At 44.1% G+C, this 10,783-nt stretch overlaps 2 protein-coding genes across 2 annotated transcripts in view; both read left to right on the forward strand.

Moving 5' to 3' along the window:
* plch2a (phospholipase C, eta 2a) overlaps window positions 1-3,473 on the forward strand; it is a 31,238-nt gene extending 27,765 nt beyond the window's left edge. Inside the window, exon 22 of the mRNA XM_062459682.1 lies at window positions 531-3,473. Coding sequence (XP_062315666.1) covers window positions 531-2,155 — 1,625 coding nt within the window. The 3' untranslated portion in view covers window positions 2,156-3,473. The remainder of the gene's footprint in view (window positions 1-530) is intronic.
* Window positions 3,474-5,380: 1,907 nt separating this feature from the next.
* On the forward strand, window positions 5,381-10,147 carry si:ch211-251b21.1 (uncharacterized protein LOC571720 homolog). Its single transcript, XM_062459683.1, has 10 exons — window positions 5,381-5,453; window positions 5,784-5,850; window positions 7,118-7,149; window positions 7,324-7,503; window positions 7,722-7,945; window positions 8,122-8,219; window positions 8,372-8,589; window positions 8,923-9,142; window positions 9,287-9,537; window positions 9,731-10,147. The coding sequence occupies exons 2-10, from the start codon at window positions 5,793-5,795 to the stop codon at window positions 9,827-9,829; spliced, it is 1,380 nt and encodes a 459-aa protein (XP_062315667.1). The 5' UTR covers window positions 5,381-5,453; window positions 5,784-5,792; the 3' UTR covers window positions 9,830-10,147.
* Window positions 10,148-10,783: the final 636 nt, after the last annotated feature.

A 10,783-nucleotide genomic window follows, 5' to 3' on the forward strand; every position in this document is an offset into this window, starting at 1 on the left:
GTTCCTAGTGCAGAATTGAGGGGATGACCAAATCCAGGTAAAGAGAACCCTTGAATGAAGCCTCACTATTTTCCCCCTCCCTGAATGCCTGTTTCACCTCCCTCTCTCTCCTCTGGCCTTCATGCCCTGCTGATCTTCAGGTGCACCTCAATGTGTTCATTACCTCATCTGTGGTAGAGAATGGCATTGTCATAATTGTGCCATGAATCACACACGCCACTGTGACTTAAAGCATGACTATTTAGACTCTAGGAATATGGATTGTGTGTCTTGTAGGTGGAATATCTTGGTACATGGTTTTGTTTTGTGTGAATGAACATAGACCATATCTATATTTTTTTAGGTTGCTTTAGGGCTGTTTTTTGGGTGGTATACTCAATTCCAGGTTTGGTCAGTTTTAGCATCAGAAGGCATGCATAATGTTAGGGTACTAAGTTTATGCAGGTCATCATAATTAACCATGATCGATAATTGGTTCTCAGTCATACACACGCTGATGTTTGTCTCTGTTGTGCTTTTCCTCTCCACAGACCATTCCACCGTGCAGAGACCACTCCCTCCCCTTCCACTGCTCACACCAATCACAGAGGAGGCTGCTGATGGACGCTTCACTCGCTCTGCCCCCTCTCTAGCAGACCACACGTCATCCCACTGTTGCTCCCCACCATCCACAGCAATAACCATTGTTCCCAACAACCAGGGAGAGAGTCCTGTCAACGAGAGGGGGAACAACAGCAGGCCCCCTTTCCTTCACAGGGCCTCCTCGCCCCCTGTAACTCCACTCCCTTCATGCGAGGCACCAGACTCGAAACCACCCACCTCCCACTCCAATAAAGACCCCTGGGTCAGCAACGGCACTGTGCCCCACCAGGAACAATGCCTTCAAGTTGACGCACCACATGCTGACCAAAATACTGAGTGTAAGATGGAGCCGTCCTCTGCTGTCCCTTCCGCTAAACACTCTTTAGTCCCCAACCCTCCCAAAGTCCAGGCCTTGAGAGCACTGTTTGGCCCCCCTTCCTCAAATACACCCGTCCGCAGGACCAAAAGTCAAGGACATGTGCGAGTGGCGCCAGGGACAGGGCAGTGCCAGTCAACAGTGCCGGAAGTGTGCACTGATGCCACCCTGAACGACCGACTTTGGAGCAAGCTAGAGCCAGGCAGCCATCGAGACAGTGTGTCCTCCTCGTCCAGCATCTCCTCCAACGACACGGTGATCGACCTGTCCCTCCCCAACCTGGCCAGGAAGAGCCTCACCTGTTTGAGCAGCGCTGGGGGCGGACCTTCAGGCAGTGGGACCAGCTCACCCTGGGCCAACCACCCTCACTCAGTCATCACCTCCTATGCCACGCCAGGAGTCAGCAAATCAAAGTCCAACCCCAACCTCCGGCAAGGGGAACTGGAGGACGAGCTCCAGCCCCGACCCCTAGGAACACCCAGAGAGGCGCCGACAGAGTCCCCCAGCAGACTCACCCAGAGGAGGCACACCTGGAGCAGGCTCTACATGGAGGGGCTGAAGCAGTCGTCCTCCGCCGCCTCCACAGTCAGGAGGCCCTCTGTGCCTCCCACTGCTGCCAGCAGCTCCGTCGACACCGGGGCTTCCATGTCCAAGAGCCTAGGAGACTTGACCTCGGATGACATCGCCTGCAACTTTGACAGCAAATACCGTAGCATCAGCCGTAGCTTCATCGTCAGGCCCTCCAGGGAGCAGCTCCGGAGAGGGAGTCCGCAGAAGCCCAGGCCCCCCGGCGACCTGACGGAGCAGCTGCGGATGCTGACTGATGTGGAGCCCTTGACAGCTCGCGACTTTTGGCCCCAGCCACTGCCCCAGGAGGCGGAGGAGGCGCCCCTGAGGAGGATGTCGTCCAGGAGCCAGAGCAGGGTGCGCTACATCGCCAACAGGGCCAAGCAGGCTCAGGAGAGGCAGAGGCTCCAGAGACTCGCCCAGGCCACAGCTGGTGCTGGCAGCGTCAGTGGCAGCCCCATCGAGGAACGGGGAAACCCTGAGGGGGCATGCTGTGTTGCCAGGAGCCCCTGTGCTGGTCTGGACCTGCTGAGCCAGCTTACCCCCCCAGGGCCCCCCAGCAGACAGTCCCAAACTGACCCCGATCCCAACCCCAACAACAACGAAGTCTTTTTTAGGCTTAAGCTCTGAACTTGTTGGAACTGAACGTGAGAGGCCTCAGAGTTTAACTGAGGAAATCCATCCAATGTTCCACAAGTGGAAATTGTAATTTTTGTTAAGAACTGGGAATCTGTTTATCTTGACAGGATCTGTCTTACCAATTTGTTGTTAAAGCACTGAATAATTCTAATCTTCCAGAGACATTTAAATGAAGCTGAGATCACCATATAGATAAGGTTTTGTGTTTATTGCTATGAGAATCACAGTATAAATCTGGATTATTTTATCACTGTTGTATCCATTATTCATAATTCATTCTTCGAAGCATTTAACTCATAACTGGTCACGGTACTAGAACCAAACAACACATAGTCTAATAGAGACAAAGAGATCTTAGAGAAGTGGTCTCTACATTGCAGCCACTTTGCTTGCACCAGATGTTAAATATTGACAGAATATATTTCGAAAACAATTTGCAAGACTTTCTTTATGCCTGTCTAAGTTTATAGAGATGTCCTCCATGTCCAAGTTTTCACTCTAACATGACAATATCCTGCAGCAGCAATAGAGGGCCAATAGTGGACTAGGTTTTAAAATGACCCATTCCAACCCTGTTTTCTTGTTTTAATCTTTAAATGTGATAGCATACTGTACTTCTAAACTGAGATTAAATACACTGTATATGTTGATACATTATATACCCAGTAGCGGAGCTATGTGCTAGCAATATTTTTTTTTACAATGACAATGTATTATACTGAAGATAACCTAGATGGATTTTTAAACAAATGGATGCAAGCAAAAGACCATGCTATGTGTTTGTCTCTAAGGATAGTAGGAAATCAATATTTTACGGAATAAAAGGTCTTCTATTATTTCATTTTATTTTTTACTTTTTTATCTTCTGCGTACAGTGACTAAATGGTGATTTGACTGTGCTGCCAACATTGTTGCTAACTGTCCATCTCCATGGCATGTCCACAGATATTTTATGCTAGACTAAACAAAAAAACTGTAGTAGTGTTGTTTATTTTGCATCCGTTTTACCAATTTTGATTTTGACTGCATGATTTTATGCATTGTTTTTGTCCTAAAGATCGATTTTATTTTACAATGACTTTTTAAATGGAAATATGTCAGTTTATCTGCACAGTTTAAGACTGATTAATGGAATGTTTGGCCACAACAGCATCATGTCTAAATTCCTTCAACATGGTGGTATCAAAGCACGTTTATTTGTACTGTACTGTTTGCACTGCCATGCCAGTTCTTTGCAGCATTTTAGGAACAATATTTAAATATAAAACCATGTAATAATGAGCTGAATAAATCTCTTTACTGTATAGTACCATGAGGTTGTATCTCGTATGTTATTACTATATGTCATTTGCAATATTTTGTAACCGTGTTCAGAACAGATGGGCAGTCAGTTAACAAAAGAGCCCAATAACAAAAGAGTTCAGGCTATGCTTGTCCAGACTGCTTTACTGGCTTGAACCCAACATAGGGCTGTTTACACCTAACCTTTCTAATCCTCAATGGCTGTTCGCCAGACTCCTGTGAGGCAAAACATTTGCAGAACGATTATGGGCAGACCAGTTATACTTCATGCCAGACAGTTGTTTAAACAAAAAAACATATTTATCTTCAGTCCCCAGTTTTTTCAAGAAAGCCAAAGTATATTGAACTAAAATGCTTTCCAAGTAGCCTACAGCAGGGGTATGGGATGTCCTCATCCATGGTCTACATGCTGTAGTAAACCAAATCTTAGAAAAGGATTGTTTAAATTATTAGTGTGTACAGCATTAACTAAACCCTTTCACTGCTTACTGACTTGCCTGCTGTAGTTGCCAAGGTGACGACCACCTCTGGCGAGCTGCTGTCAGTTGGCGGGCCCATGCCATTATTACTGGGAGGCTTCTGAGGCGCGACATGCTCCTGTTAGCCACACGGACAGGGCCCCGCTGTGAAACACACACAAAAGACAGCTTCATTAGGATTCCCAGAGCACTCCCAACTCTCTTAAAACTGTATTTATCTAGGCTGTTTGGCACAGTTGACCCCCTCCCCCCTTCCCAGACGATCTTCAGCCTGTTGAGCACTCTGAAAGAAGTGAGAGTTGTTGTTTCAAAGTGAACCCCTCCTCCCATACCCCCACACACAACCCCCTAACCACTTATTTGAATTTGGACAAAATTGAGATTTAGGGAGTTCTGTTCAAGAACAGACACAAAAATGAATTGAACATACTTTTCGAGAAGTGCAATTTTTTGGTTTTACTTGAATAACTTAAACCCGAATGAGTTCAACTCCTTGCTTTTGAACATGATAAAAAAATATGTCATACAATAGATTACAAGTGTTTTCAATTATGCAGTAGTGTCTTGTTCTGTGTGGCCCATGATTAACCACATAAAATTAAAAAATTGTCAGGTGTTAATAGTAATACATACTGCATTATGTTTTCATGCTCGAGCATGAAAACATCGTCAACAAGTTTCAAGTTTCTAGTCAGTTCTTTACACCACTATTATTTTGTGAGTCAACCCCCTTTGAAAGACTACAAGAATACTTTACTTGTTTTCCCTGTGACCACATGTCTCCGCCCTCTGCTTCCATCTCCTGAGGAATCCCAAAAGATTCGTCAGGGTTGGAAAGCTGCTGCTGAGGCTCCTCCCATGCCCTGACTCTGGGGCTTTGTCCAACCATTTCATTGGCTTAACAATATATTTTGGGAGAGTTACATTCTGCAACAAAAAACATTGTATTGTGTGGATTACTGCCACATCTGTTTCCTAATCATAGTTAAAAATCCCAATTAATTTTTTTTTAATTAATTGGCCAGTTTTACAGGCCTCATGACTATGAAGTGGTAGCTCCTATCCAGCCGTTGTCCCTTGGGACAACGGATGAAAACGAGCTAATCTAGCTAATTCCGTTGCATTTACATTTTTACATGTTTATTAATGTACACTGTCCCTTTTCAAATAAACGCATATTATTATTACTATGCATTTTATTGATTACATGTATTAAGGTATTTAGAAGTGGCCATAGAAACAGCAAAGATATCTGGACTCAAACCCTGGCCCTGTGAGGACACAGACCAAAAAACTAAACACTCCTCCCCTGGACAACACCCACATTTCCTTGTAGTTCCCACCTCCTCCTCAACATGCACCCCATTATAAATGCCCCCCTTAAGCTCAAGCCTGACCCACTTTGCTTGTATTCGTTTTGGGAAACTCTTGTTTTTGACATTGTTCCACACTCCACCATAACACTAGCCGTTCTGTTTAGTTACTACATCAGCTTTCAAAAACCTGAGGTAAGGATATCACTACATCACTTCAAATAACTATATATATGTAAAAAAATATATATGTTTGGAAGTAGTGTAAACTGCAAATTACAGAGGACATACAAACAACACATTTTTGTTCATATTGTCATTTTGCTGGTTGTAATCCTGATTTGTTTACTTTAAAGTAAAGGCACAGTATTTAGTATTGTAGAATGTTTTTTTTTTTAAGAGCAACTTTACAAGCCAATATGGAGACAAATTCAGTGTACAGAAGATGCACTTATTCTTCAAGCCATTGCTTGTATTTTTCACCTATTGTGTGGTTCTATTGTTGTGCTGTGGTTACATTCTCAGGTTGTCAGTATGAGAGCATTAACAGCACTGCTCCTGTGCGCAACAGCATTGCTCACAGGCACAGCAGGTAAGCTAATCATTTATCATATTAGCAGTAGTCGTTTTAGCAGGAAATACTTGACATTTGATATGTTTTAAAATTACAATTCTTAAAAATGTACTGTGACGATATCTGCCGCAGTAAAATCAAAAAAAAAATCTCATGACCCTATGATGTCTTTCATAATCTCGCTTTGGTGAACAATCACAATGAGTTAAAATTGTCGAAGACTGAATACATGGAGAAATTCCTGGCACTAGGAGACTGGGGCCAGCAATAGCTCTCTTTTCAAGCTATTTGAAGAGTCTGTTCTTGCTCCCAACCCAACTTTGCCTTGATGTAAACCAGCCTCAAGGCTCTCTGTTTGAAAGTCCTCCAACTTCCCCTCAGCATGCTCAAGCTGGGTCTACAGGAGGGAGCTCCAGAACAGTCCAAGTGTCCTGACATCTGACTCTCCCCCACTGATAGCTGGACTGAACAGGAATACTGGAGAGCTATCAAAGCCTTGGGGTCCCTCATCTGAAGTGGCAGCAGCCTGTTTTCTCACAGGCTGTCTGAGAGGATTCCTGCCACGACACCACAAAAGACTGTGATAAATCAATTGACCAGAGTAGTCAATGACTCAGGGTTGGAATGGGCCATGAAATGACAGTCATCTCCGTAGCTTGTAGGTCTTGCCATGTTCTCTGAAGGAGGTTGACAGGATGTCACCAACTCTATATGATACTGAGCTGCCCGATGGCTCCATACCCCCCTCCAAAAATGTGGAACGATTAAGAAGAAGTGGTACCCCCCTGGCTCCTCCGCTCTGCCCCTCCCCTATCCCCTGACCCTGGCAGGGCATGTTAGTTCCCAAGTGGACACGCTGAAATGGCATTGGTCACAGACGACAAAAAGGAAAAAGCGGTTTGATTGTTATGAAGAAATTCAGGAGGGGGGGCAAGTTTTTTTGGTTGTTCTAGTGTCCCACTGCAATCCCATACAATGAAATGGCCCCTTGATGGAGCCCTCCATCAAAGACAGAGAGCAATCCCTGAAGACAGGAGCACAAGACGGTCATTGTCCTCTCTAAGCAAGCTGATGGTATTGTTTCTGTAGTTGGGAAGAACACGTTGTATGGACATGCTTCATTAGCCCACTAGAACCTCTGCTGGGGTTTTCAACCAGACATGGCACATTAACCAAAGCAACGAGAGGCTTATGTTCAGTCCAATTAACTTACATGAGGACAACGTTTGATAACAGTTGATACAATTTAATGTATTAAATGAATGTGTTCTTTGTTCCATTCCAGAGCCCAAGGAATTAACTGTCACCACTATAAAGGTACTGCACTACACACATACTCATTAGTCAGAGCTAATGGTATCATGCAAATGGTTCTGGTTACTGTATAGGATACCAATACAAATGTGTACTGTTTTTACCAAACAGAAAAAGTTGCTTTTGTACATTTCTCCAAATATGCCTTTAATTTCAAAGCACTTTATGTAATTCCAGCAAGACCCATACACCATGTCTAAAGACTCAGAACTGGAGGGTTACTGTATCGATCTGATTTCGGAGCTGGCAAAAAAACTGGGCTTCAAGTACAACATACAGTTGGTGAAGGATGGAAGGTACGGGACATTAACTGAGAGCGGGAACTGGACTGGCATGATCGGGGAGGTGGCCAGAGGGGTGAGTGGGCCCAACAGACACTACAGATGAGCTGACAGAATTACAATGTGTCATTTTTGTGTTTGATAGATGTGTGTGTGCCCTTTTAGTCGCCATGTTATTGCTTTCCTTGTGCATATGCAATGGTTAGTTGTATTTTAATTGATCACATATTAATATACTGTATGTGCTGTACCTGTATGTGTGTGTGCGTGCGCGTGCATGTGTGCGCATGTCAGGAGGCAGACCTGGCTGTGGCGCCACTAACCCTCACGGCAACGAGGGAACAGGTGGTGGAGATGACCACCCCTTTTATGCAGACTGGAATCAGCTTCCTCTTGAGAAAGGACCTGGCATCCGAGGAGAGCAACTTCAGCTTCCTGACGCCCTTCTCGTCCGACATGTGGGTGGGGATGCTCATCGCCTTCCTACTGACTGGCCTCTGCATCTTCTTGGTGGCCAGGTGAGATCCCTGTTTTTTTATTTTCTGTCTAAATGTGGGTGACACATTTGCCCACAGATGATTATACTATGATGAAAACAGTACAACAAACTACTTACTAGAGGTTTGTTAAACTTTTGTGCATAAAATACAGTGACGTAGGATCGGGCTGGGTTGACATGTTTCTTTTCTTCCAGAATAAGTCCCTGCGAGTGGGCAGAGCCGGAGACCGATGAGAATAGTTTCACCCTGCTGCACAGCTTCTGGTATATCACTGGAGCCCTCGCCCTGCAAGGTAATGGAGTTGTGAGGAAAACTGCTTACAAACTGATTTCCTATGACACTTTCCACAGATCTATGCTATTTGGAGATGAAACAGGTAAATTTTTTTACTTTCATTTGTATGTCTGTTTTTTTTAAGGATTTTAACTGACTGCTCACTCTCAGGTGCTGGCCCTCACCCTAAATCCCTGTCAGGACGTGTCATTAGTGCCGCCTGGTGGGTGTTTGCAGTACTGCTCCTAGCCTGCTACTTTGCAAACTTCAACTCCATGCTGAACTCTGACACCAAGCACATTACCATAAACAGCTTTGAGGACCTGGCCAACCAGGATGTCATTGAGTATGGAACAGTTAATGGTGGTTCCACAATGTCTTTCTTTAAGGCAAGTATACTCTAAAACAATGCAAAAAGTGTGCATGTTTTTTTTAATACTGTTTAACCCCGGTCATTCATGTTTTTGTGTTGTATTATTATTAAACTTTATTACAGGCTCTAGGCCCAATAGCAAGACATACACCATAAAGAAAAAAAGAAAAAAAAAAACTGATACATAAACACATACAAACATACTCTTATTCATGAGAGTCTTAAAAGGCACCCATACCAATGTTTCCACAGATATGATTGATATCTGACCGAGCTGCACCTGGGACTCATGAGCATCATTATAATACAGTTTTGTGACTATTTGTGTATTACTTTGCCTTCTTTCTAGAATTCAAAAAATCCCACTTACCGGCGTATCTACCAGCACATGGAGCGCTGGAAGAGTTACGTTCCGAGCATGGAGGAGGGTGTCCGTCGTGCACAGGAAGGAAACTACGCCTTTATTGGTGAGGCAGTGTCTCTGGATCTGGCCGTGGGTCGTTACTGCAAACTGACTCGAGCCCAAGATGCCATTGCCATGCGAGGGTACAGCATCGCAGCACCCCTTGGTGAGCAATTATCTAATGTCTGCTCTAAGATGTACCAACTCACGCCTACACAATATGCAATATCTGACAGGATTTTACATGTTTTGTTTAAGGAATGTGGAATTCTCTCTCTCTCCCCCTCTCTCCCTAACACACACACACAAGGTTTCCCACTGGTAAAGAATCTGACCGTAGCCATCCTACAGCTGAGCGAGTCAGGTGAGCTGACCTACCTGCGGGACAAGTGGTGGCCCAGTAGCTGTATTGGAGCGGAGGGGGCCCACGACTCGGGCCCCTTGCAGCCCCACAGCCTTCGGGGCCTCTTCCTGCTGCTGGGGCTGGGGCTGGGGCTAGGGCTTCTGATGGCACTGTTGGAGCTTGCCAGCAAGGCTCGCAGCCAGGCCAAGGACAACAAGGTAAGGCAGGCTGGTAGATGACTGGCTGCTCTGGTAGCCTATAGGGACGATGCCTGGCAGCAAAACTGGCAGTGAACTTTAATATTTTACCATCTGATATTAGACTTGAGGAAGGTCATATATTCTTAGGTTTTAATAAAGGGTTGTTTTTGGTGATTCTGTTTCTTCTTTATCTCCTCTCTTCTCTAAACAGAAATCGTGTTGCTCAGTGTTGGCCGTGGAACTGAGTCGGCGTTTTGGAAGCAGTGGCGAGAGCACGAGCCCAGAAGCCTCAGACAAAAACAAAGCTTAAAGGAAATGTCTACGAGTTGATAAGATAGTGAGTTTGATCGTTTGATAAGTAGTCAAAGGTATCTTCCACAAGAAGCTACGGAGTTAGAGCACCACAGTCACTGATTTTAGATATAATTGTATTTAAAAGCTTAAAATGCTATTGCAGTGATATTTACATTCTGACTGTTTGAACATGTGTTTAGCTTTTTGTAGGCTAACATTGCAATTCTGCCATTGCAATCGTTTCCCACTAACTCAAGACGTTATAGCTAACTGTGTTTTGTTTTACTTTAACCACGTGTCTCTACCAAATAAATACTGGATGTCCCAACTGCTTCTTTATTTGTAGAAAACGAGTGTGTATTCCCCACAGCAGAGTCCAACAGTGGACACAACAATTGATCTTGTTTACAAAAAGTGCGTCTCAACACTATTACAGACTGCATTTAACCTTTTGTAAGATCTGTTCAAGAACAAACATTCGTGACCAACTATGGGTTTGTCTTGTCGAAACCATACTACTGCTGCTGCAATAAACCAGAATTGATTTGCTGAAAATGCTGCCAGCATAGTCGAGCTGCTGACGTCAATCGCAATGTACTTTTGCAGCCAGGCAAGTGTTGACTGAGTGCGTGAGAGGGAAAATGCGCGCATTTGATCGGTTGAGTCATTTTTCAAAAGTTGCTAAAAGTCCCAAGTAAAAAAAAATACATTTGTTAAAAGTAGCTACATTTGTTGCCATATGTTGTTTGAAAAAAGTTTGCCAGGGTAGTCTGAAAAGTTGATAAATCTAGCAACAAATTATTTAAATTCATACTAATTTTAAAATGACATTTTGCCTTAAATTCATCATGACCGAAACGTCAATAGCTAGGCTTTGCAAGTTGACGAAAGACCAACTGACTGAAAGAGAAAAACTTGTAACTGTTAAGATAATATGCTTTAAGTTGTTGTACATTAGGTAATCGGTTCT

The sequence above is a fragment of the Osmerus eperlanus genome, chromosome 4, assembly GCF_963692335.1.
Source record: "Osmerus eperlanus chromosome 4, fOsmEpe2.1, whole genome shotgun sequence".
NCBI lineage: Eukaryota > Metazoa > Chordata > Actinopteri > Osmeriformes > Osmeridae > Osmerus > Osmerus eperlanus.

What these genes read in the sequence shown, in the direction of transcription:
- si:ch211-251b21.1 (XM_062459683.1), top strand. Translation starts at nt 5,793, where the DNA reads ATGAGAGCATTAACAGCACTGCTCCTGTGCGCAACAGCATTGCTCACA. An exon ending in ATTGCTCACAGGCACAGCAG is followed by an intron (nt 5,851 to 7,117) that starts GTAAGCTAATCA and finishes GTTCCATTCCAG; the next exon opens with AGCCCAAGGAATTAACTGTC. An exon ending in TGCATCTTCTTGGTGGCCAG is followed by an intron (nt 7,946 to 8,121) that starts GTGAGATCCCTG and finishes CTTTTCTTCCAG; the next exon opens with AATAAGTCCCTGCGAGTGGG.